This window comes from Pristiophorus japonicus, chromosome 20 (genome assembly GCF_044704955.1).
Source record: "Pristiophorus japonicus isolate sPriJap1 chromosome 20, sPriJap1.hap1, whole genome shotgun sequence".
Classification (NCBI taxonomy): domain Eukaryota; kingdom Metazoa; phylum Chordata; class Chondrichthyes; family Pristiophoridae; genus Pristiophorus; species Pristiophorus japonicus.
In genome coordinates, this window is record NC_091996.1 from 87,844,710 (window position 1) to 87,871,560 (window position 26,851).

Sequence of the window (26,851 nt, forward strand, 5' to 3'; positions counted from 1 at the left end):
GAGGCAGTACTGAGGGAGCGCCGCACTGTCGGAGGGGCAGTGCTGAGGGAGTGCCGTACTGTCGGAGGGGCGGTACTGAGGGAGTGCCGCACTGTTGGAGGGGCAGTACTGAGGGAGCGCCGTACTGCGCTGTCGGAGGGGCAGTACTGAGGGAGCACTGCACTGTCGGAGGTGCCGTCTTTCGGATGAGACATTAAACCGAGGCCCCGTTTGCTCTCTCAGGTGGATGTAAAAGTTCCCACGGCCACTATTTCGAAGAAGAGCAGGGGAGTTCTCCCCAGTGTCCTGGGGCCAATATTTATCCCTCAATCAACATAACAAAAAAAGACACATATTATCTGGGTCATTATCACATTGCTGTTTGTGGGAACCCGCTCCCCATAACCCTTCACTCCCTTATCGTTCAAAAATCTGTCTATCTCCGCCTTAAATACATTCAATGACCCAGCCTCCACAGCTCTCTGGGGCAGAGAATTCCACAGATTTACGAGAAGAAATTCCTCCTCACAGAATCACAGAAATTTACAGCACGGAAGGAGGCCATTCGGCCCATCGTGTCCGTGCCGGCCGACAAAGAGCCACCCGGCCTGATCCCACTTTCCCGCTCTCGGTCCGTAGCCCTGCAGGTTACGGCACTTCAGGCGCACATCCAGGTACTTTTTAAATGTGGTGAGGGTTTCTGCCTCTACCACCCTTTCAGGCCGTGAGTTCCAGACCCCCACCACCCTCTGGGTGAAAAAATTTCTCCTCAAATCCCCTCTAAACCTCCCCCCAATTACTTTAAATCTATGCCCCCTGGTTGTTGACTTCTCTGCCAAGGGAAATAGGTCCGTCCTATCCACTCGATCCAGGCCCCTCATCATTTTATACACCTCAATCAGGTCTCCTCTGTTCCAAAGAGAGAAGAAATTCCTCCTCATTTCTGTCTTAAATGGGCGCCCCTTTATCCTGAGACTATGCCCCCTAGTTCTAGATTCCCCCACGAGGGGAAACATCCTCCCTGCATCTACTCTGTCCAGCCCCCCTCAGAATCTTAGACCTTTCACCTCTCATTCTTCTAAACTCCAACGAGTACAGGCCCAACCTGCTCAACCTTTCCTCATACAACAACCCGTCTGAAGCCTCCTCCTTGCCCACAGGTGCCAGCCTGACCAGCGGCAGGACTTGAATGCCAGCTGCCTGCCGGGGGAGCTGCCGCGGACGACGGCCCTGTGCGAGGAGCTGCTGTCGGACAAGTACCGGGGCTGCCACGCCGCTGTCTCGCCGCGCCCCTTCGTCCGCAACTGCGTCTACGACCTGTGCGAATACGGCGGCATGCTCTCCGCGCTCTGCGACAACATCCACTCCTACGTCGCGGCCTGCAAGGGCGAGGGCGTCGACCTCAAGTGGAGGAACAGCACCTTCTGCCGTGAGTGGGCCTCGGCTCGACCTGGGTTGGCCGGACTGCCAGGGGCGAGGCGGGGGAGGTCAAGGGTCACGGGGGGGAGGTCAAGGGTCACGGGGAAGCGGGCGGGCGGAGTTCAAGGGCCACGGGGAGCGGGGGGGTGGGGTTCAAGGGTCGCGGGGAGCAGGGGGGGGGATCAAGGGTCACGGGGAGCGGGCGGGAGGGGGGTTCAAGGGTCACGGGGAGCGGGCAAGGGAGGAAGGGGAGCTGAAGCCAAGATCAGATCAGCCGTGATCTCATTGAATGGCGGAATTCGAGGGGCCGAATGGCCGACTCCTACTCCTATTTCTCACGGTCTTGTGGCTCACCTTGATTCGTCAGACCTGGAAACAATCCCCGTTCCCCCATTGGTTGTTTCCTAAATGGTTCCAGGGTTGGCCCCCCCCCTCTCACCCCGACTCTCGTTGAACTCTACCTCTCACCTCGCTCACTCTCTACGTCCCCGCTATCAGTCCTAAAGCTGACTCTACAGTGTCAGCTGTGCCTCAGTGGGTCGCACTCTCTTGCCTCCGAGTCAGAAGGTTGTGGGTTCGAGTCCCACTCCAGGGACTTGAGCACAAAATCTAGGCCGACACTCCCAGTGCAGTGTTGAGGGAGCGCCGCACTGTCGGAGGGGCAGTGCTGAGGGATTGCCGCACTGTCGGAGGGGCAGTGTTGAGGGAGTGCCGCACTGTCGGAGGGGCAGTGCTGAGGGAGCGCCGCACTGTCGGAGGGGCAGTGCTGAGGGAGCGCCGCACTGTCGGAGATGCCGTCTTTCAGATGAGACGTTACACCCCGTCTGCTCTCTTAGGTGGACGTAAAAGATCCCATGGCCACTATTGGAAGAAGAGCAGGGGGAGTTCTCCCCGGTGTCCTGGGGCCAATATTTATCCCTCAATCAACATCATTATCTGGTCATTATCACATCGATGTTGTGGGATCTTGCTGTGCGCTAATTGGCCGCCGCCTTTCCCACATTACAACAGTGACTACAATCCAAAAAAAGTACTTCATTGGCTGTAAAGCGCTTTGGGACGTCCAGTGGTCATGAAAGGCGCTATATAAATGCAAGTGTTTCTTTTACCCGTCCCCGTTCGCTACCCCCCGGTGACCCCGACTGGGGAAGAGCTATGGATTGGGCGAGGGGAGGGTCAAGCTGACCGGGCGATGCCTCGCACAGCTGAATAGCCTACCTAGTTCCAAATTGAGGCAGAGACCGTGGGGTGGGGGGAGGGGCTGTTCCCTCGATGCCTTTTGGAGGAGGGAGTTGTTGGGGGGCGGGGGGGGGGGGGGAGGGATTATGGAGGGAGGGATTGTGGGGGGGTGGGGGTTGTGGAGGGGGTGGGGATTGGGCGGACGGGGTGAAGCCGGAGAGCGGATGGCGCTCGGCGGGTCCCACATTCTCCTCCTGTCTCCCCCCCCCCCCCCACCGCGGGAGGGGGTCTTTGCTCAGTCACCGTAACGTGCGCTCTTCCCTTTCAGCTCTGGCCTGCCCGCCCAACAGCCGCTACGTGGAGTGTGCCACGCCCTGCCCCGCCACCTGCGTCGATATCTCCGCCCCCGCCACGTGCCCGAGGCCCGCCGCCTGCGTGGAGGGCTGCGAGTGTGTCCGGGGCTTCGTGCAGAGCGACAACGCCTGCGTCAGGCTGTCCGACTGTGGCTGCCTCGACTCTGACAACGACTATCACAACGTGAGCACCGGGGGCGGGGGGGTGGGGGGAGGGGAGGGAGAGACGGGGGCGGTGAGAGGCGAGGTGGGGGGGGGGCGGGGGGAGAGACGGGGAGGGGGAGAGACGGCGAGGGCGTGGGGGTGGGGAGAGGCGGGGGGGGGGAGGAAGAGCTGGAGGGGAGGGGGGGAGATGGAGGGGGAGGGGAGGGGGGGAGACGGGGAGGGGGAGAGACGGTGGGGAGGGGGGAGACGGAGGGGAGGGGGGTGAGGGGTGAAATGGTGGGGAGGGGGGGAGGGGGAAGACGGTGGGGGAGGGGGGTGACGGAGGGGAGGGGAGGAGGGGGAGACGGAGGGGAGGGGGGGAGGGGGAAGACGGGGGGGAGACGGAGGGGAGGGGGAAGGGGGAGACGGTGGGGGGGTCAGAGACGAGATCGGGGTGGGGGGGAAAAGAGAGACAGGATCTGGGGTGGAGGAGGGAGGGATAGAGATGATCGGAGAATCGGAGAGCATTCCCGACTGTGGGCAAACAGGAATTGTCAAACGCAGATTGGAAGATTAAATGTCCCGGTGATGGTTCTGAGCGATTGAAAGGCTGGGATTGTTCTCCTTGGAGCTGAGAAAGTTAACCGGTCCACAGTGACCCTGCAGGTTACACAAGGAACATCGGAACAGGAGGAGGCCACTCAGCCCCTCGAGCCTGTCCCACCATTCGATGAGACCATCTGCGACCTAACTCCATATACCCGCCTTTGCCCTGTATCCCTTAATACCTTTGGTTAACAGAAAGCTATCAATCTCTGATTTAAAATTAACAATTGACCCCCAGCATCGATTGCCGTTTGCGGAAGAGAGTCTCAAACCTCTCCCACCCTGTGTGTGTAGAAGTGTTTCCTAATTTCACTCCTGAAAGGTCTGGCTCTAATTTTTAGACTCTGCCCCTAGTCCCAGACTCCCCAACCAGCGGGAACAGGATCTCTCTGTCTACCCCATCTGTTCCCCGTAATATCCTGAAAACCTCGATCAGATTACCCCTTAACCTTCTAAATTTCAGGGAATACAATCCTAGTTTGTGAAATCTCTCCTCGTAACTTAACCCTTGGAGTCCGGGTATCACTCTGGTAAACCCACGCTGCACTCCCTCCAAGACCAATCTATTCTCCCTAAGGGAGCCTGCAGATGGTGCTGCAGTAACACAGGAGACCAGCAGGTGGCAGTGCAGTAACACAGGAGACCAGCAGGTGGCAGTACAGTAACACAGGAGACCAGCAGGAGGCAGAGCAGTAACACAGGAGACCAGCAGGTGGCAGTACAGTAACACAGGAGACCAGCAGGTGGCAGTACAGTAACACAGGAGACCAGCAAGAGGCAGAGCAGTAACACAGGAGACCAGCAGGTGGCAGTACAGTAACACAGGAGACCAGCAGGAGGCAGAACAGTAACATAGGAGACCAGCAGTTGGCAATGCAGTAACACTGGAGCCCAGCAGGAGGCAGTGCAGTAACACAGGAGACCAGCAGATGGCAGTACAGTAACACAGGAGACCAGCAGATGGCAGTACAGTAACACAGGAGACCAGCAGGTGGCAATGCAGTAACACAGGAGACCAGCAGGTGGCAGTGCAGTAACACAGGAGGCTAGCAGGTGGCAGTGCAGTAAGACAGGAGACCAGCAGGTGGCAGTGCAGTAACACAGGAGACCAGCAGGAGGCAGAGCAGTAACACAGGAGACCAGCAGGTGGCAGTACAGTAACACAGGAGACCAGCAGGAGGCAGAACAGTAACATAGGAGACCAGCAGTTGGCAATGCAGTAACACTGGAGCCTAGCGGGAGGCAGTGCAGTAACACAGGAGACCAGCAGATGGCAGTACAGTAACACAGGAGACCAGCAGATGGCAGTACAGTAACACAGGAGACCAGCAGGTGGCAATGCAGTAACACAGGGAGTCAGCAGGTGGCAGTGCAGTAACACAGGAGACCAGCAGGTGGCAATGCAGTAACACTGGAGCCCAGCAGATGGCAATGCAGTAACACAGGAGACCAGCAGGTGGCAGTGCAGTAACACAGGAGGCCAGCTGGTGGCAGTGCAGTAACACAGGAGGCCTGCAGGAGGCGCTGCTGTCCACATCCGCAATCACTGAAAGGCGTTTCAATTTTAACTCCAATGGGGAGGGCTAACAAGGCAAAACAATACACACTAAATGGAAGGATACTGAGAAGTGTAGAGGAACAAAGGGACTTTGGAGTGCATGTCCACAGACCCCTGAAGGTAGCAGGCCAGGTAGATAAGGTGGTTAAGAAGATATACAGAATACCTGAGTATAACGTAGCCAAGTTTGCTGATGATACAAAGATAGGAGGAAAAGCAATGTGTGAGGAGGACACAAAAAATCTGCAAAAGGACATAGACAGGTTAAGTGAGTGGACAAAAATTTAGCAGATGGAGTATAATGTTGGAAAGTGTGAGGTCATGCACTTTGGCAGAAAAAATCAAAGAGCAAGTTATTATTTAAATGGAGAAAGATTGTAAAGTGCCGCAGTACAGCAGGACTTGGGGGTACTTGTGCATGAAACACAAAAGGTTAGTATGCAGGTACAGCAAGTGATCAGGAAGGCCAATGGAATCTTGGCCTTTATTGCAAAGGGGATGGAGTATAAAAGCAGGGAAGACTTGCTACAGTTATAGAGGGTATTGGTGAGGCCACACCTGGAATACTGCGTGCAGTTTTGGTTTCCATATTTACGAAAGGATTCACTTGCTTTGGAGGCAGTTCAGAGAAGGTTCACTGGGTTGATTCCGGAGATGTTGAGGAAAGGTTGAGTAGGTTGGGCCTCTACTCACTGGAATTCAGAAGAATGAGAGGTGATCTTATCGAAACGTATAAGATTATGAGGGGGCTCGACAAGGTGGATGCAGAGAGGATGTTTCCACTGATAGAGGAGACTAGAACTAGAGGGCATGGTCTTAGAATAAGGGGCCGCCCATTTAAAACTGAGATGAGGAGGAATTTCTTCTCTCAGAGGGTTGTAAATCTGTGGAATTCGCTGCCTCAGAGAGCTGTGGAAGCCGGGACATTGAATACATTTAAGACAGAAATAGACAGTTTCTAAACCGATAAGGGGATAAGGGGAGCGGGCAGGGAAGTGGAGCTGAGTCCATGAGCGGATCAGCCAGGATCTTATTGAATGGCGGAGCAGGCTCGAGGGGCCGAATAGCCTACTCCTGCTCCTATTTCTTATGTTCTTATTGGCTGAGGCGTAGAATACAAGAGCAGGGAGGTTATGCTTGAACTGTATACAACACTGGTTAGGCCACAGCTGGAGTACTGCGTGCAGTTCTGGTCACCACATTACAGGAAAGATGTGATCGCACTGGAGAGGGTACAGAGGAGATTTACCAGGATGTTGCCTGGACTGGAGAATCTTAGCGATGAGGAAAGATTGAATAGGCTGGGGTTGTTTTCTTTGGAACAGAGGAGGCTGAGGGGAGACCAGATTGAGGTGTATAAAATGATGAGGGGCCTGGATAGAGTGGATAGGACGGACCTATTTCCCTTAGCAGAGGGGTCAACAACCAGGGGGCATAGAGTTAAAGTAATTGGGGGGAGGTTTAGAGGGGATTTGAGGGGAAATGTCTTCACCCAGAGGGAGGTGGGGATCTGCAACTCACTGCCTGAAAGGTGGTAGAGGCAGAAACCCTCACCACATTTAAAAAGTACCTGGATGTGCACCTGAAGTGCCGTAACCTGCAGGGCTACGGACCCAGAGCTGGAAAGTGGGATTAGGCTGGGTGGCTCTTTGTCGGCCGGTGCGGACACGATGGGCCGAATGGCCTCCTCCTGTGCCGTAAATTTCTGTGATTCTGTGACAACCCACCAGCTCGCGTGTTGACGGCGCGGCAGACCCTTAACCTCCTTGTGTGTCCGCAGGTCGGGGAGTCCTGGCTGACTGCCGGTTGCCGGGACGAGTGCACGTGCGTGAAGCGAGGCGTTTACCGGTGTCGGGAGTTCAAGTGCGGGAGGGAGACGACCTGCACCATCAACAACGGGATCCGACACTGCAAGCCCGAGAGTAGGTCTCCCGTGTTCTTCCCGCCCTGCGGGCAAAGTTCGCAAACCGTTTTCCTGGTGCGCTTCAGCGGGCGCTGGTCACATGTCACCGTGTCGGGTGCCAGCGCTTGCCGCTGAATTTCCGAGTGGGGCGATGTGCCGGGAATCCTGACCTGCTCCCGTTTGGCGCTGCGGGAGGGGTGGGCGAGGGGGCTAGGGGGGACGGCGGCGGCAGCGTTAGGCATACGGATTCGGGGGGCAGGGTTAGCTGGGCCCGATATTTTCCGCGCTGCTGCCGCGCAGGGAACCCCGAATGTAAACGACCCCCGCGCATCCGCAGGGTTGCCAAGCAGCGGTACCTGGCATCGCGGCAACGGGTTTTCCAATGGGCATCTTCCTGTCGGAACTGCTTGGAAGACCGGGGGGAGGGGACTCGTGGAGGGGAAGACTGCTGCACAAGAGCCACTCTGCGTCCACTCGCCAATAACTGACCACAACAAAATGGTGGACAGAATGATGCCATACAACAAAATGGTGGACAGTATGACGCCATACAACAAAATGGTGGACAGAATGACGCCATACAACAATATGGTGGACAGAATGGTGCCATACAACAAAATGGTGGACAGAATCATGCCATACAACAAAATGGCAGACAGAATGAGACCATACAATAAAATGGTAGATAGAAGGACACCATACTACAAAATGGCAGACAGAAGGACACCTTACAACAAAATGGTGGACAGAAGGACTCCATACAACAAAATGGTGGACAGAAGGACTCTATACAACAAAATGGTGGACAGAATGACGCCATACAACAAAATGGTGGACAGAATGACGCCATACAACAAAATGGCGGACAGAATGACGCCATACAACAAAATGGCGGACAGAATGACGCCATACAACAAAATGGCAGACAGAATGACACCATACAACAAAATGGTGGACAGAAGAACTCAATACGAACTGGTTAAAGGTGAACAGTGATCTATGTTTGAGCAATGCTCAGGTGGGCGGGCGGTTTTCCTCTCCCGTCCTTTGCTGTGCTAAGATTTTCTCCACTGTTTCTGCCCCCCCCTCCGCAGAGTTCAACTCCTGCCAGATCGCCGGAGACCCCCACTACCGGACCTTCGACAGCTACAGGCACCACTACCAGGGCCGCTACACCTACACCCTGAGCAGGACCGTCGGCCCGGGCACCCTGCAGCCCTTCCACATCGCGGGCAGGAACAGGCGGAGGAGACTCTTCAGCCGGGTCTCCTTCCTGGAGGCGGTCTACATCGACGTCTACGGCCATTCCGTCATCCTGATGAAGCGCGGCCGTCTGGTGGTGAGTGCCAGGCGCAGGCAGTGCCGTAGGGTCGCCGATTCTGGTTGGATCTGTTCCCAGAGGGTTCGTCACAAGACGTCCCACTGTCCCGCCCCCAGGCTCCCGCCATTGGCCGCCTGACACGTCCATCACGTGATGTCTCACTGCCCCGCCCCCCCAGGCTCCTGCCATTGGTCACCTGACACGTCCATCACATTACGTCCCATTGCCCCGCCCCCAAGCCGTGCCATTGGTCGCCCGACATGGCCATCACATGACATCCCACTGCCCCCCCCCCAGGCTCCCGCCATTGGTTGCCCAGCATGTCCATCACATGACATCCCACTGCCCCGCCCCCCCCAGGCTCCCGCCATTGGTCGCCCGACATGTCCGTCCTCGTGGCAATGGACCATCTTCCTACGGCCAATTGGAAAGCGAACAGACTCCCTTCCCGCTCCCCATAACCCTCGACTCCCTTATCGCTCAAAAATCTGTCTATCTCCACCTTAAATATATTCAATGACCCAGCCTCCACAGCTCTCTGGGGCAGAGAATTGCACAGATTTACAACCTCTGAGAGAAGAAATTCCTCCTCGTCTCCGTCTTAAATGGGCGGCCCCTTATTCTGAAACTATGCCCCCTCGTTGTAGATTCCCCCACGAGGGGAAACATCCTCTCTGCATCTACCCCTTCATGACTTTAAAGAACTCTTAACAGCTCACCCCTCGACATTCTCTTTTCCAGAGAAAGGACCCCCGGCCTGTTCAAACTTTCCGATAGGAGCAACCTCTCGGTTCTGGTATCATCCTTGCAAATCTTTTTTTGCAGCCTCTCCAATGTCTTGATATCCTTTTTATAATATGGAGACCAGAACTGTGCACAGTGCTCCAAGTGTGGCCTAACCAAGGATCTAGACAAGCTTCTGATTGTCTATTTACAATATATGAGCAATATATAGCCTTCCTTTCTACAAAATCTTACTTTCTGTTGTCACGTATTTGTCACACTTTTCCGTCAACTTTTTCCACGATCAATTCACATGTCAACGCTTATAATGCAGATTTCCTATGTAAACATGTCACGCTGCAATTACACCCTCCTGCCTGTGGAGGGGCCTCAGCTTCCTGTCCCTGTCCACACCCCTCAGCTCCGCAGAGAAACTCCAACCAGCTCAGCCGCTCCACTCCCCAAACCACAGTAAGTTTTGCCATTAAACTATAAATATCGAATCGATCGGAGGGATCTGTACAATCCGTACAACTAAAGCATCGCTTCCTCCTCGTCATACTCTGGTGTGAGGAGTATCAGAGGAGCCCTTCCCCACCCCGACTGGGTCTCCCCACCCGTGCTTGAGCCACTTGGAGTCGGGGGACAGTCGGGTGCGGGTGATGTTCTCATTGTTTAGGAGACACATTAGGGAGAGGAGGAGCCCATTCAGCCCCTCGAGCCTGTTACATGAGGGATAGGAGGAGCCCATTCAGCCCCTCGAGCCTGTTAAATTAGGAACAGGAAGAGGCCATTCAGCCCCTCGAGTCTGTTATATTAGGAACAGGAGGAGGCCATTCAGCCCCTCGAGTCTGTTATATTAGGAACAGGAGGAGGCCATTCAGCCCCTCGAGTCTGTTATATTAGGAACAGGAGGAGGCCATTCAGCCCCTCGAGTCTGTTAAATTAGGAACAGGAGGAGGCCGTTCAGCCCCTCGAGTCTGTTATATTAGGAACAGGAGGAGGCCATTCAGCCCTTCGAGTCTGTTATATTAGGAACAGGAGGAGGCCATTCAGCCCCTCGAGTCTGTTATATTAGGAACAGGAGGAGGCCATTCAGCCCTTCGAGTCTGTTATATTAGGAACAGGAGGAGGCCATTCAGCCCCTCAAGTCTGTTAAATTAGGAACAGGAAGAGGCCATTCAGCCCCTCGAGCCTATTACATGGGAACAGGAGGAGGCCATTCATCCCCTCGAGCCTATTACATTAGGAACAGGAGGAGGCCATTCAGCCCCTCGAGCCTGTTACATGGGAATAGGAGGAGGCCATTCATCCCCTCGAGCCTATTACATTAGGAACAGGAGGAGGCCATTCAGCCCCTCGAGTCTGTTAAATTAGGAACAGGAAGAGGCCATTCAGCCCCTCGAGCCTGTTACATGGGAATAGGAGGAGGCCATTCATCCCCTCGAGCCTATTACATTAGGAACAGGAGGAGGCCATTCAGCCCCTCGAGTCTGTTAAATTAGGAACAGGAGGAGGCCATTCATCCCCTCGAGCCTATTACATTAGGAACAGGAGGAGGCCATTCAGCCCCTCGAGCCTGTTGCATTAAGGATAGGAGGAGGATATTCAGCCCCTTGAGCTTGTTACACAGGAACAGGAGGAGGCCATTCAGCCCCTCGAGCCTGTTACACAGCAACAGGAGGAGGCCATTCAGCCCCTCGAGCCTGTCCTGCCATTCAATGAGATCATGGCCAATTTATACTGGCCTCATATCCCTTTATACCCATACCTCACAAAACTTTATCCACCTCAGATCTCCGATTATTAGTTCAGCTAGATTCTCTTCAGCAATGAGGTCTAATGTGAGTATCTGCTTCGATTCCAGGTGGATGGTATCAGTGTCCGTCCGCCATACGAGCCCAGAGAGGGTCTTAGGATCTACCAGAAATCCAGGGCGATGCACCTGGAGACCGACTTTGGACTGGCGGTGAACTTTAATGGCCAAAACAGCGCAGGTAATGGCAAGATAATCTCACCAGGATCTGATAACTAGCTGATCAGTACACAGGGTAATGTAGAGGGAGCTCTGTACTGTCAGCGTAATGTAGAGGGAGCTCTGTACTGTCAGGGTAATGTAGAGGGAGCTCCGTACTGTCAGGGTAATGTAGAGAGAGCTCTGTACTGTCAGGGTAATGTAGAGGGAGCTCCGTACTGTCAGGGTAATGTAGAGGGAGCTCTGTACTGTCAGGGTAATGTAGAGGGAGCTCTGTACTGTCAGGGTAATGTAGAGAGAGCTCCGTACTGTCAGGGTAATGTAGAGGGAGCTCCGTACTGTCAGGGTAATGTAGAGAGAGCTCTGTACTGTCAGGGTAATGTAGATGGAGCTCTGTACTGTCAGGGTAATGTAGAGGGAGCTCTGTACTGTCAGGGTAATGTAGAGAGAGCTCCGTACTGTCAGGGTAATGTAGAGGGAGCACTGTACTGTCAGGGTAATGTAGAGAGAACTCTGTACTGTCAGGGTAATGTAGAGGGAGCTCCGTACTGTCAGGGTAATGTAGAGGGAGCTCCGTACTGTCAGGGTAATGTAGAGGGAGCTCCGTACTGTCAGGGTAATGTAGAGGGAGCTCCGTACTGTCAGGGTAATGTAGAGGGAGCTCTGTACTGTCAGGGTAATGTAGAGGGAGCTCTGTACTGTCAGGGTAATGTAGAGGGAGCTCTGTACTGTCAGGGTAATGTAGAGTGAGCTCCGAACTGTCAGGGTAATGTAGAGGGAGCTCTGTATTGTCAGGGTAATGTAGAGGGAGCTCCGAACTGTCAGGGTAATGTAGAGTGAGCTCCGAACTGTCAGGGTAATGTAGAGGGAGCTCTGTACTGTCAGGGTAATGTAGAGGGAGCTCCGAACTGTCAGGGTAATGTAGAGGGAGCTCCGTACTGTCAGGGTAATGTAGAGGGAGCTCCGTACTGTCAGGGTAATGTAGAGGGAGCTCCTTACTGTCAGGGTAATGTAGAGGAAGCTCCGTACTGTCAGGGTAATGTAGAGTGAGCTCCGAACTGTCAGGGTAATGTAGAGGGAGCTCCGTACTGTCAGGGTAATGTAGAGGGAGCTCCGTACTGTCAGGGTAATGTAGAGGGAGCTCCGTACTGTCAGGGTAATGTAGAGGGAGCTCTGTACTGTCAGGGTAATGTAGAGTGAGCTCCGAACTGTCAGGGTAATGTAGAGGGAGCTCTGTACTGTCAGGGTAATGTAGAGGGAGCTCTATACTGTCAGGGTAATGTAGAGGGAGCTCTGTACTGTCAGGGTAATGTAGAGGGAGCTCTGTACAGTCAGGGTAATGTAGAGTGAGCTCCGAACTGTCAGGGTAATGTAGAGGGAGCCCTGTACTGTCAGGGTAATGTAGAGGGAGCTCTGTACTGTCAGGGTAATGTAGAGGGAGCTCTGTACTGTCAGAGTAATGTAGAGGGAGCCCTGTACTGTCAGGGTAATGTAGAGGGAGCTCTGTACTGTCAGGGTAATGTAGAGGGAGCTCTGTACTGTCAGGGTAATGTAGAGGGAGCTCTGTACTGTCAGGGTAATGTAGAGGGAGCCCTGTACTGTCAGGGTAACGTAGAGGGAGCTCTGTACTGTCAGGGTAATGTAGAGGGAGCTCTGTACTGTCAGGGTAATGTAGAGGGAGCTCTGTACTGTCAGGGTAATGTAGAGGGAGCTCTGTACTGTCAGGGTAATGTAGAGGGAGCTCCGTACTGTCAGGGTAATGTAGAGGGAGCCCTATACTGTCAGGGTAATGTAGAGAGAGCTCTGTACTGTCAGGGTAATGTAGAGGGAGCTCCGTACTGTCAGGGTAATGTAAAGGGAGCTCCGTACTGTCAGGGTAATGTAGAGGGAGCCCTGTACTGTCAGGGTAATGTAGAGGGAGCCCTGTACTGTCAGGGTAATGTAGAGGGAGCTCCGTACTGTCAGGGTAATGTAGAGGGAGCTCTGTACTGTCAGGGTAATGTAGAAGGAGCTCCGTACTGTCAGGGTAATGTAAAGGGAGCTCCGTACTGTCAGGGTAATGTAGAGGGAGCTCCGTACTGTCAGGGTAATGTAGAGGGAGCTCCGTACTGTCAGGGTAATGTAGAGAGAGCTCTGTACTGTCAGGGTAATGTAGAGGGAGCTCCGTACTGTCAGGGTAATGTAGAGGGAGCTCCGTACTGTCAGGGTAATGTAGAGGGAGCTCTGTACTGTCAGGGTAATGTAGACGAGTGCAGATATCTCGGGGGGTTGTGGGGCTAGAAGAGGTTAGGGAGGGGTGAGGCCATGGAGCAATTTTAAACGCGAGGTGTTGCCGGACGGGATGCAATGGAGTGATCAGAGGGGGCGATGGGTGAACATGACTTGGCGCGAGTTGGGACACAGGACAGCCGAGTTTTGGATAAGCCGAAGTTTACTGAGGATGGAATGTGGGAGGCTGGCCGGAAGAGGAATTTCTTCTCTCAGAGGGTTGTAAATCTGTGGAATTCTCTGCCCAAGAGAGCTGTGGAGGCTGGGTCATTGAATATATTTAAGGTGGAGATAGAGGTTTTTGAGCGTTAAGGGACTCAAGGGTTATGGGGAGTGGGCGGGGAAGTGGAGCTGAGTCCATGATCAGATCAGCCATCATCATCATCATAGGCAGTCCCTCGGGATCGAGGAAGACTTGCTTCCACTCTAAAAGTGAGTTCTCAGGTGACTGAACAGTCCAATACAGGAATTACAGTCCCTGTCACAGGTGGGACAGACAGTGGTTGAGGGAAAGGGAGGGTGGGACTGGTTTGCCGCACGCTCCTTCCGCTGCCTGCGCTTGCTTTCTGCCACGCTCTCGGCGACGAGACTCGAGGTGCTCAGCGCCCTCCCGGATGCACTTCCTCCACTTAGGGCAGACTGGTCTTTGGGCCAGGGACTCCCAGGTGTCGGTGGGGATGTTGCACTTTATCAGGGAGGCTTTGAGGGTGGTCCCTGTAATGTTTCCTCTGCCCACCTGGGGCTCGCCTGCCGTGTAGGAGTTCCGAGTAGAGCGCTTGCTTTGGGAGTCTCGTGTCGGGCATGCGGACAATGTGGCCCGCATAGCGGAGCTGGTCGAGTGTGGTCAGTGCTTCGATGCTGGGGATGTTGGCCTGGTCGAGGACGCTAACGTTGGTGCGTCTGTCCTCCCATGATCTTATTGAATGGCGGAGCAGGCTCGAGGGGCCGAATGGCCGACTCCTGCTCCGAATGTTGTTAAGTGCGTTGGAATAGTGGGGTCTGAAGATAACAGAGGCACGGACGGGGATTACAACAGTTATTGTTTCCCTTGCAGTGATCACCCTCCCGAGCACGTACCAGAGCCACGTGCGAGGTCTCTGCGGGAACTACGACGGCCGCAGGAACAACGAGTTCATGACCCCTGACGGCTCGCTGGTGCGGAGTGTCATTGTCTTCGGGAACAGTTGGCGGGTGAAACCCTCAAACCGGCGCCTCGTGGGGGCGGAGACAGCGAGACGGCTCAAGTGAGTCAGGCGGTGGCCCGGGGCCTGCTGGGTAACGGGGGGGGGGGGGGGAGGGGCGAGGGCCCGCGCCACGCAATGGACCATAACCAACAAAGGGGGAGAGACAGAGATAGGGCCCAACCACCGCACCTTGACATTACCATCGCCCAGTCCCCCATCATCAAAAACTTAACTGGACCAGCCACTTGGCGGGTCAGAGGCTGGGTATTCTGCACCTACCTAAACCCTATCTAAAACTCTACTTAAAACCCTACTTAAAACCCTACTTAAACCCTACTTAAACCCTACTTAAAACCCTACTTAAAATTCTACTTAAACCCTGTCTTAAACCCTACTTAAAACCCTACCTTAAACCCTACTTAAAACCCTACCTTTAGCCCTACTTAAAACCCACCTTAAACCTCTACTTAAACCTCTACTTAAACCCAACTTAAAACCCTAACATAAACCCTACCTTAAACCCTACCTTAAACCCTACTTAAAACCCTACTTAAAACCCTACTTAAAACCCTACTTAAACCCTACCTTAAACCCTACTTAAAACCCGACCTTAAATCCTTCTTAAAACCCTACCTTAAACCCTACTTAAATGCCACTTAAACCTCTACTTAAACCCTACTTAAACCCTACTTAAAACCCTAACATAAACCCTACTTAAACCCTACTTAAACCCTACTTAAAACCCTACTTAAAACCCTACTTAAAACCCTACTTAAACCCTACTTAAAACCCTACTTAAACTCGACTTAAACCCTACTTAAAACCCTACCTTAAACCCTACTTAAAACCCTACCTTTAACCCTACTTAAAACCCTACCTTTAACCCTACTTAAACCCTACCTTAAACCTCTACTTAAACCTCTACTTAAACCCAACTTAAAACCCTAACATAAACCCTACCTTAAACCCCACTTAAAACCCTACTTAAAACCCTACTTAAAACCCTACTTAAACGCCACTTAAACCTCTACTTAAACCCTACTTAAACCCTACTTAAAACCCGAACATAAACCCTACTTAAACCCCTACTTAAACCCTACTTAAAACCCTACTTAAACTCGACTTAAACCCTACTTAAAACCCTACCTTAAACCCTACTTAAAACCCTACCTTTAACCCTACTTAAAACCCTACCTTTAACCCTACTTAAACCCTACCTTAAACCTCTACTTAAACCTCTACTTAAACCCAACTTAAAACCCTAACATAAACCCTACTTAAACCCTACCTTAAACCCTACTTAAAACCCTACTTAAAACCCGACTTAAACCCTTCTTAAAACCCTACCTTAAACCCTACTTAAACGCCACTTAAACCTCTACTTAAACCCTAGTTAAAACCCTAACATAAACCCTACTTAAACCCTACTTAAAACCCTACTTAAACCCTACTTAAACCCTACTTAAAACCCTACTTAAACCCTACTTAAAACCCTACTTAAAACCCTACTTAAAACCCTACTTAAACTCTACTTAAAACCCTACTTAAACCCTACTTAAAACCCTACTTAAAACCCGACTTAAACTCGACTTAAACCCTACTTAAAACCCTACTTAAACCCTACTTAAAACCCGACTTAAACCCTACTTAAAACCCTACTTAAACTCTACTTAAAACCCTACTTAAACCCTACTTAAAACCCTACTTAAAACCCTACTTAAACTCGACTTAAACCCTACTTAAACCCTACTTAAAACCCGACTTAAACCCTACTTAAACCCTACTTAAACCCGACTTAAACCCTACTTAAACCCTACTTAAACCCTACTTAAACCCTACTTAAACCCTACTTAAACCCTACTTAAAACTGTACTTGTAGACGGTACACACTGCAGCCAGGGGGCGCCGGTGGTGGAGGGAGTGAATGTTGAAGGTGGTGGGTAGCGTACCGATCAAGCGGGCTGCTTGGTCCTGGATGGTGTCGAGCTTCTCGAGTGCTGTTGGAGCTGCACTCATCCATCACACTCCTGACTCCCTTTCCACCATCTGCAAGGCACCAGTCTTGCCTGGATGAGTGCAGCTCCAACAACACTCGAGAAGCTCGACACCATCCAGGACCAAGCAGCCCGCTTGATGGGCACGCTGCCCACCACCTTCAACATTCACTCCCTCCACCACCGGCGCCCCCTGGCTGCAGTGTGCACCGTCTACAAGATGCACTGCAGCAACTCGCCAAGGCTTCTTCGGCAGCACCTCCCAAACCCGCGACCTCTTCCCCCTAGAAGGACAAGGGCAGCAGGGGCATGGGAACACCACCACCTCCACGTTCCCCTCCCAGTCACACACCGTCCCGACTGGGAAATATATCGGCCGTTCCTTCATCGTCGCTGGGTCACAATCCTGGAACTCCCTCCCTAACAGCACTGTGGGAGCACCTTCACCACACGGACTGCAGCGGTTCAAGAAGGCGGCTCACCACCACCTTCTCAAGGGGCGATTAGGGACGGGCAATAAATGCCGGCCTTGCCAGCGACGCTCAGTTCGCGCTGAGTCGGCTGATCTCGGCCGAAGAGCGCGTTGCCCCGTTACATTTAGCCTCGAGTATCCTTGGACTGAGCAGGTTGGGGCGGAGGGAAGGGGTAGTAAAGGGGAGCAACCCAGGCCAGAGCTCCTTCTCCGGACCACGACCCGGTGACCCCTGTTTGAAAGCGGACGCTGGCTTACGGATGATGGGGGCGGCATTCTGGCCCCGATGCCCCCACAGGCGAATAGCCCGCCGAGGCTCACTTGTGTAGAGTGGCCGGTTGTTGCCTGGGGTTGGGTGGGGGGGGGGTTGGGTGGAAGGAAGTCCGGTATGGCGTCAGTGGGGGGGGAGGGGAGGGGGAAGCGTCATTGACCTCTTGACCTAACCTCTTCCCCCTTTCCTATCAGGCGTGATTTGGCCGACTTGGACTCAGGGTTCAGCACAGAGGACTGCAACGCCCAACAATTCGCCACAATGAACAGCACCGACTACTGTGGAGCGCTATCCAGCCCAGCGGGGCCTTTCAGAGACTGCCACTCCACCCTGGATCCCACCAGCGTCCAGGAGTAAGTGCTGCCTTCGGGTCGTAAACACGGCAATCAATTAGCGCACAGCAGCAACAACCACTTACATTTATATAGCGCCTTTCCACCTCCCAAGGCGCTTCACAGGAGCACTCCAGGTATTTGATACCGAGCCCCATAAGGTGATGTTAGGGGCAGGTGACCAAAAGCTTGCTCAAAGAGGTCAGTTTTAAGGAGCGTCTTGAAGGAGGAAAGAGAGGCGGAGAGGTTTAGGGAGGGAGTTCCAGAGCTTGGGGCCCAGGCAACAGAAGGCACGGCCACCGATGGTTGGGTGATTATAATTAGGGATGCTCAGGAGGACAGAATTAGAGGAGCGCAGACATCTCGGGGGTTGTGGGGCTGGAGGAGATTACAGAGATAGGGAGGGGGCGAGGGCCATGGAGGGATTTGAAAACAAAGATGAGAATTTTGAAATCGAGGCGTTGCTTAACCGGAAGCCAATGTAGGTCGGCGAGCACAGGGGGTGATGGGTGAGCGGGACGCGGTGCGAGTTAGGACACGGGGCAGCGAGCACAGGGGGTGATGGGTGAGCGGGACTCAGTGCGAGTTAGGACACAGGGCAGCGAGCACAGGGGGTGATGGGTGAGCAGGACTCGGTGCGAGTTAAGACACGGGGCAGCGAGCACAGGGGGTGATGGGTGAGCAGGACTCGGTGCGAGTTAAGACACGGGGCAGCGAGCACAGGGGGTGATGGGTGAGCGGGACTCGGTGCGAGTTAGGACACGGGGCAGCGAGTACAGGGGGTGATGGGTGAGCGGGACTCGGTGCGAGTTAGGACACGGGGCAGCGAGCACAGGGGGTGATGGGTGAGCGGGACTCGGTGTGAGTTAGGACACAGGGCAGTGAGCACAGTGGGTGATGGGTGAGCGGGACTCGGTGTGAGTTAGGACACAGGGCAGTGAGCACAGTGGGTGATGGGTGAGCGGGACCTGCTTCAACCCCGCCCGCTCTGCTTAGTCCCTTTTCACCAGGAGCGACTCCGACCCTGAACATAGTAGGCCCGATGCCTAGAGTTGCCATGCCAACCCTCCAGGAACGGCCTGGGGTCTCCAGGAATGAAAGCTTAATCTCCAGCGCAACACCCGGGAGAAAAATCATAAGGGCCAAAAAACTACGAGGTGTCTTTTATTTTAATTTTCTTTCAACGCTTTTGTTTAATAGTTACAAAAATATATTGGAGGCGGGGGTTGGGGAGAGGAAGGGCTATTCCAATGCACTCCTGGCCGGCCTCCCACATTCTACCTTACGTGAGGCACAGTGAGGTTTTCGGGGGAGAGGGATTTGCAGGAGCATGGCTCCGTTTAAATCCGACCTACGTCGAGGGGTCACCGTGGAGATCCCCGCTCCCGGCCCCGAGCCTCGGGGAGTGTGGTCAGGGAGTGGAGACCGTTCCTGAGCTGGAACAGGCCCTGAGTCGGTGGCAGGGCTCTTGGTACAAGGCCCGGACGTTGTGTGCGAGAAGCCGAGGGGAGGCCTGACTGTGCGCGGTTTGTTTTGTCGCCCCTGCAGGAACTGCGTGTTCGACCTGTGCGCCATCTACAACGACACACAGCTGCTCTGCGCCAGCTTCGAGGCCTACTCTGTGAGCTGCCAGGAGCAGGGCGTGCAGCTGGACAACTGGAGACAGCGCACTGGGTGCGGTGAGTAAAGCCCTGACCTCTCACCTCGGTGGTCTGTCACATCAGTGACCTTTCAGATCAGTGACCTTTCAGATCAGTGACCTTTCACCTCAGTGAGCTCGCACATCAGTGACCTTTCACATCAGTGAACTTTCACCTCAGTGAACTTTCGCCTCAGTGAGCTCTCACATCAGTGACCTCTCACATAGTGACCTTTCACATCAGTGAACTCTCACCTCAGTGACCTCTCACATCAGTGACCTTTCACATCAGTGACCTCTCTCATCAGTGAGCTTTCACATCAGTGAACTTTCACCTCAGTGACCTTTCACCTCAATGACCTCTCACCTCAGTAACCTTTCACCTCAGTGACCTCTCATCTCTCAGCCCCTTGAGCCTGCTCCACCATTCAATGAGATCGTGGCTGATCTGTACCTCAACTCCACCTACCTGCATTTACTCCGTAACCCTTGATAGCCTTACCCAACAAAAAATCTATCGATCCCAGTCTTGAAATTTTCTATTGACTCCCCCCCTGCAGCACAACTTTTCGGGGGAGAAAGTTCTAGATTTCCACCGCCCTTTGTGTGCGGAAGTGCTTCCTGACATCACCAATGAACGGCCTGGCTCTAATTCTAAGCTAATGTCCCTCCGATCGTGATCCAGCCTGTTCCCATGACAACCGGCCCACCCACAGTGGTCAAGCTGCACCTCGGTGATGCTAGTTTGGAGCCAACAGGTCTAATGTCCAGCTGTTATCATTCTGTTACGGTGTGTTGTTTATAACCATGCCTTACCTTCTGCACAAACACTGTGAGAATGTGGCGCCCATCACCTTTACTGGTGTCATAGCACATGACACAGAGATCACATGATAACAATCTCAGAATTGATAGGTTGAGAGCAAGTCACCTGACATTGTCCACCTAGTTTAATAAATAGGCTCGATTTCAGTAATTCTCTAGTATTCCGTGCCGGGACCTCGCCTGGATTGGTGAGTAGTTTACAAACCCCCTCCGATGGTTATCCTACTGGTAAGTATATAGATGTATAAGGTGCCTCCATTTTCTGTCAATGTTAATCAAATCAACAAGTTCATTTATCTATGGCGTCTGAACCTATGTCAATTGGATTAATAGAAACAAAGAAACATAGAAAATAGGTGCAGGAGTAGGCCATTCAATGAGTTCATGGCTGAACATGCAACTTCAGTACCCCATTCCTGATTTCTCTCCATACCCCTTGATCCCCCTAGTAGTAAGGACTACATCTCACTCCTTTCTGAATATATTTAGTGAATTGGCCTCAACAACTTTCTGTGGGACGTCCCAAAGCGCTTTACAGCCAATGAAGTACTTTCGGAGTGTAGTCACTGTTGTAATGTAGGAAACACGGCAAGTAATTTGCGCACAGCAAGCTCCCACAAACAGCGATGTGATAATGACCCAGATAATCTGTTTTAACGATGTTGGTTGAGGGATAAATATTGGCCCCAGGACACCGGGGAGAACTCCCCTGCTCTTCTTCAAAGAGTGACATGTGACCCTCTACGACCAACCAAGAGGGCAGACGGGGCCTCGGTTTATCTGAAAGACGGCACCTCCGACAGTGCAGCGCTCCCTCAGTACGGGAACTGGGAGTGTCGGCCTTTTTCCCGACTACACTCCAAAAAAAAAAAGTACTTCATTGGCTGTAAAGTGTTTTTGAGACGTTCTGAGGCTGTGAAAGGCGCTATATAAATGCAAGTCTTTTCTTGCTTTGTTAAAGCCCTTGGATTTTAATCTAATTTGCCCGACGGCAAAGAGGACGGGTTTGGGTTGGGCGTGACTGGGTGATAAAATGTCCGACACAAATTCCTCCCCCTCCCTGCTGGGTGAGAGTTGAGTTAAAATCGGGGCTTAGTAATGAGAGTGAAGATAATAATGGGGGGGTGCTGGGGTGGAATTGCAGTAGGAAGCTTCCGTTGGACGAACACCTCCCACTCCTCCCCAAAAAATCTACGAAAATACCTGGTGGTCCCGGAGAAACGTAGGATCCCGGTCGGAGGCCGAGATTCGCTGCGCAGCGCATCAGGGAGATGCCTTTCAGCGACGTACGTCAAGCTGGGATCACGTGGACCAGGACCACCAATCACTGTGCAGTATTCTCATTGATAATAATGGGAGCTCCGTTTTGCACGAGTTCCCATTACTATCAATGAGAAAACCCCCTAAAATAAGAAACACAACACAATTTAAAAAAAATTTTAAATCTCCTCACATATTTAAAATTAATTCAAATTGAATGCAATTAAAAGTCTTTTATAATAATGTTTTTTCTAAAACTTTTAATTACATTCAATTTCGATTAATAGGGATAACTGTTGGTTAAATGGTGTAATGGTGAGCACTCTGGACTTTGAATCCAGCGATCTGCGTTCAAATCTTGATAAAAGCTGAATTTTTAGATAGATTTTTAAGGGTTACGGGGAGCGGGTGGGGAAGTGGAGCTGAGTCCACGGCCAGATCAGCCGTGATCTTATTGAATGGCGGAGCAGGCTCGAGGGGCTAGATGGCCTACTCCTGTTCCTAATTCTTATGTTCTTATATATATATATTATAAAAATGAACTTAACTTAATGGACAGTGTTTTTAATATATAAATGAATGATTAAATGTAATTTTTCTACGTTTTAAAGCTAGTAAAAGTACGCCAAGACTAAGAGTTTGAAGGACATTCGCTGGGTAAATGGCCTAAATCTCTGTCGCGTGGATGTCCTTCTCCCGGGGATGCGTGCGATCTGCCAGAAGCTATTTTGACAGATCGGAAAAGCCGGTTTTCGGCGCATCGCGTGGCCAGAACCGGCTTTTGCGAGGCCTCGCCGGGTGCGTGCGCACATCGTATGGACCCAGCCCAGCGAGACCGCAATTTTTGTCCCACTGATTATTGAGAGATCGGAGCTGGTCTTTGACTCTCTCTCCCTCTCTCTCTCTCTCAGGTATGAAGTGCCCTGCCAACAGTGCGTACAAGCCCTGCATGTCGGCCTGCCCGCCCACCTGCGCTGACCTGTCCGCCCCCTTGGAGTGCGCCTCGCCCTGCCTGGAAGGATGCGAGTGTGCTCGGGGCTTCGTGCTGAGCGGATCCGAGTGTGTGCCGTTCAACCAGTGCGGCTGCACCTTCCAAAACAAGTATTACCAGGTCGGTGTCCCGTCCGCTATGGTGCTCGCCGCACCGGCAATCTGTGGCAACACGTTTTAGTGGTCGTGAGTTCGATTCCGGTCTGGCCAGAGCAGGGGAAGGTTAAGGGGAGATTTTAAGGGGAAACCATGAAGGGTTTTGAGCGAGTAAATAAGGAGACACTGTTTCCGCTGGCAGGCGGGTCGGTAACCAGAGGGACACAGGTTGAAGATAATCGGCAAAGGAACCAGAGGGGGAGACGAGGAGAATTATTTTACGCTGCGAGTTGTTGTGATCGGGAACGCGCTGCCTGAAAGGGCGGTGGGAGCAGATTCAATAGTGACTTTCAAACAAGGAATTGGATAAATACTTGGAGGGGAAACGTTTGCCGGGCTGTGGGGAAAGAGCGGGGTGGGTAGTGGGACTGATTGGATCGCTCGCTCTCAGAGCCGGCACAGGAGAGGCACGGTGGACCCAATATGTGATTCTGACACATGACCATGATAACAACCGGACTCACTCACCTCCTTCAGTGACTCCAGCCCCGCTTACTGTGGTGGACTCCCATTGCCCTCGGAGATGGCCCAGCAAGGCACTCCATCCATGGTGCTCCGCACATCAGCCCTTGTCCCATCTCTCCTGAAGGCACCAACACTCGCTGGGGGCAAGGCTTTAACTGAGCCAAACTAGCCAGTGAATTCCGGTAGCCTATTTGACTGTGCACTTTCCAGTACACAGTGAGTGGTCAGGGTCAGGAGCCCTGGCTCATTAGACCCCTCCCCTAATGGTTTCAAGGTCCCCCCCGTGGCGGTTTCAAGCCCCCACTCCCCCCTCCCCACTGGTGGTTTCGAGACCCCCATGGCAGTTTAAAGATCCCCCAGTGTTTGTTTCAAGGCACCCCCATCCCCACCTGAAGTGGCAGTTTCAAGCCAACCCCCCCGCCCCCAAGTTGGTGGTTTCAAGATCTTTGTGGCAGTTTCAAGATCCCCTCAGTGTTGGTTTCGAGGTCTTCCGTCTTTTTCAAGATCTTCACCCCGGCCCCCCCACCACCTCCCCCAGTGTTGGTTTCAAGGACCTCCCCCTGTCCCGGTGTTGGTTTCAAGGGACGCCCCCGGTGTTGGTTTCATGGGACCCCCCGGTGTTGGCTTCAAGGACCTACCCCCCCCCCCCCCAAGTGTTAGTTTCAAGGACCCCACCGTGTTGATTTCTGGGCCGTGTTGGTTTCAAGGATTACCCCCTCCCTCCGCAGTGTCGGTTTCAAGCCCCCCCTGTGGTTTCCAGGCCTCCCCCAGTGTTGGTTTCAAGGACCCCTTACCCCCTGTGATGGTTTCAAGGATCCCCTGGTGTTGGTTTCAAGGACCCCCCAGTATTGGTTTCAAGGCCCCCTGTGTTAGTTTCCAGGCCACCCCCAGTGTTTGTTTCAAAGATTCTCCCCCCCCACCCCCCTCCTCCCCCCCCAGTGCTGGTTTCAAGGTTTCCCCCCCGCTACCCCCCCACTCCCCGGTTTACTGCAGCTAAGACCACCTGTTGCTGTGTGCCGTTAACCGCTGTCCCCTTTCCCGTCTCACGCAGGTACACGAACGCTTTATCCTGGGCGACTGTCAGCAGGGCTGTGAGTGCAGCAACACCCAGAGTGTGCAGTGCGAACCCAACCAGTGCCAAGCGGGCCAGGTCTGCGCCATCTACAACTTCACCCTCGGCTGCTTCAAAGGTACGAGGGAATGGGACGGGGCAATGGTGGGGCGGGGAGACAACGCATTCATTGCTAGCCAAAGCCCGATGGCAGGGAAACCGGGAACTCGCAGAAAGACATAACGATGAGAGGGGGAGTAATGGAAATGGACCTGGAGGTGTGATACATTCCTTACAGCATCACAAACACACAGACTACAACATGGCTCCAATCAGGAACTGGTCCTGTGACCTTGTCACATGATGCTTTTATTATATACATCAGCGGTTGCATTACCACAGCAGTCCACTAGGTGGAGCAGTAGTCCACTAGGTGGAGTCTATATTACAGGAGGAAATCTCATCTCATTAATCAACAGACGGTGCAGGTTTAACCCACTTCCCACTGTAGGGGGTGGGGGGGCGGAGGAAGTAGGGGGTGATCTCCTGAGTTTAGGCTTAATACAGTGTAGAGGGAGCTTTACTCTGTATCTAACCCCGTGCTGTATCTGCCCTATGAGTGTTTGATGGGACAGTGTAGAGGGAGCTTTACTCTGTATCTAACCCCGTGCTGTATCTGCCCTATGAGTGTTTGATGGGACAGTGTAGAGGGAGCTTTACTCTGTATCTAACCCCATGCTGTACCTGCCCTGGGAGTGTTTGATGGGACAGTGTAGAGGGAGCTTTACTCTGTATCTAACCCCGTGCTGTACCTGCCCTGGGAGTGTTTGATGGAACAGTGTAGAGGGAGCTTTACTCTGTATCTAACCCCGTGCTGTACCTGCCCTGGGAGTGTTTGATGGGACAGTGTAGAGGGAGCTTTACTCTGTATCTAACCCTGATCGGGGAGTGCTAGATTTGGATCCACAGCCACCCGAGGCTCCGTACAGTGGGGAGGGTGGGACCCTCTGTCTCTCAGTGTAGAGGAAGCTGAGGACTGCAGTTTTAACATCAGATGAGCCTGAATTGGACCTCGGGTCGCCAGACGCTACAAGATACATTTATCCGGTGTGTGAATTCCGTGAAACCAGAGCTACAGTCAGGCCGAGCGAGTGCAATCAGATGGAATTTGATATGTTCATAATAAATGGTCAGACCAAGTATTGTGTGTAACGAGCAAGTGTGACCTTAGCTCCTTTTATTGTAGTTCCAGAGTGCAGGTACCTCGTGGGTGGCCTGCTTATATACTATGCTCCCAAGGGATGCTGGGATCCCTTGGGACTCCAACAGGTAGGCCCTCTGGTGGTCAGGTGTCATGCAGGCTACAAGGGGTTAAATACATAACATCACTCCCCCGTGAAGTCAACAATACACTTATTTACAAGGTGAGATGATCTGGGGCTTTGCGCTCCCTTGTCGATCGTCTCGGTACAAATGCTGGTGTGGGTGGGTTGGTCAGTTCTTCACTGGGCTGTTGGGCAGCCGGCCTTGCCAGGCTGCTGGGTATGATGAGTTCTGTTTCGTGGTCAACCGTGATGTCAGTTGCCACTTGTGTGTGTGTTGGAGGGTCAAAGTTGGTGGTGTCCTCTTCGGGTTGTACGTAGCTGTTGGTGAACCGCAGTTTAATTTGGTCCAAGTGTTTTCTGTGCATTTGTCCATTGGTCAGTTTGACCTGAAACACCCTACTCCCCTCTTTGGCTGTGACCGTGCCAGCGAGCCATTTAGGACCATGTCCATAATTGAGCACAAACGCAGGATCATTGATCTCAATATCGCGTGACAAGTTTGCACGGTCATGGTACACACTTTGTTGATGCCGTTTGTCCTCCATGTGATCATGGAGATCAGGGTGGACCAGAGAGAGCCTTGTTTTAAGCGCCCTTTTCATGAACAGCTCGGCTGGGGGAATCCCGGTGAGTGAGTGGGGTCTGGTGCGGTAGCTGAGCAGTACTCTGGACAACCGGGTCTGCAGGGAGCCTTCCGACTCGCGTTTCAAGCTTTGATTGATGGTCTGAACTGCCCGTTCTGCCTGGCCATTGGATGCGGGCTTGAACGGCGCAGATGTGACATGTTTGATCCCGTTGCGGGTCATGAATTCTTTGAATTCAGCACTAGTGAAGCACGACCCATTGTCGCTGACTAGGACATCAGGCAGGCCGTGCGTGGCAAACATGGCTCGTAGACTTTCAATGGTGGCCGTGGACGTGCTTACAGACATTATTGCACATTCAATCCACTTTGAGTAAGCGTCCATGACAACCAAAAACATTTTTCCTAGGAATGGGCCCGCATAGTCTACATGGATCCTCGACCACTGTTTGGATGGCCAGGACCACATGCCTCTCTGGGTGCATTGCTCAACTGAGAGCAAGTGTTGCATTCTAAATCTGAGTCAATGCCCGGCCACTACAAGTGGGATCTGACTATGGCTTTCATCATCACGGTGCCTGAGTGGGTACTGTGCAGTTTGCAAATGAATGTCTCTCTGCCTTTCTTGGGCAAGACTACGCGATTGCCCCACAAGAGACAGTACGCCTGCAGGGACAGCTCATCTTTGCGTCTAGCTTGTGGAATGGCTTAATCGCTTCCTGCATCTCCACTGGGACACTGGACCAGATCCCATGGAGGACACGGTTTTTTACCAGGGACAGTAAAGGATGCTGGCTGGTGCAGGTCCTGATCTGGCGGGCCGTAATGGGGGACTTCTCGTTCTCAAAAACCTCCATGACCATGAGCAAGTCCGCA

The 26,851-nt window shown here is 52.9% G+C and overlaps 1 protein-coding gene across 1 annotated transcript in view; it reads left to right on the forward strand.

The window, feature by feature from the left end:
* zanl (zonadhesin, like) overlaps positions 1-26,851 on the forward strand; it is a 197,699-nt gene that overhangs the window by 157,757 nt on the left and 13,091 nt on the right. Inside the window, exons 68-77 of the mRNA XM_070863313.1 lie at positions 1,140-1,408; positions 2,906-3,114; positions 7,019-7,160; positions 8,236-8,480; positions 11,053-11,182; positions 14,483-14,672; positions 17,544-17,702; positions 19,230-19,360; positions 22,317-22,516; positions 24,068-24,206. Coding sequence (XP_070719414.1) covers positions 1,140-1,408; positions 2,906-3,114; positions 7,019-7,160; positions 8,236-8,480; positions 11,053-11,182; positions 14,483-14,672; positions 17,544-17,702; positions 19,230-19,360; positions 22,317-22,516; positions 24,068-24,206 — 1,814 coding nt within the window. The remainder of the gene's footprint in view (positions 1-1,139; positions 1,409-2,905; positions 3,115-7,018; positions 7,161-8,235; positions 8,481-11,052; positions 11,183-14,482; positions 14,673-17,543; positions 17,703-19,229; positions 19,361-22,316; positions 22,517-24,067; positions 24,207-26,851) is intronic.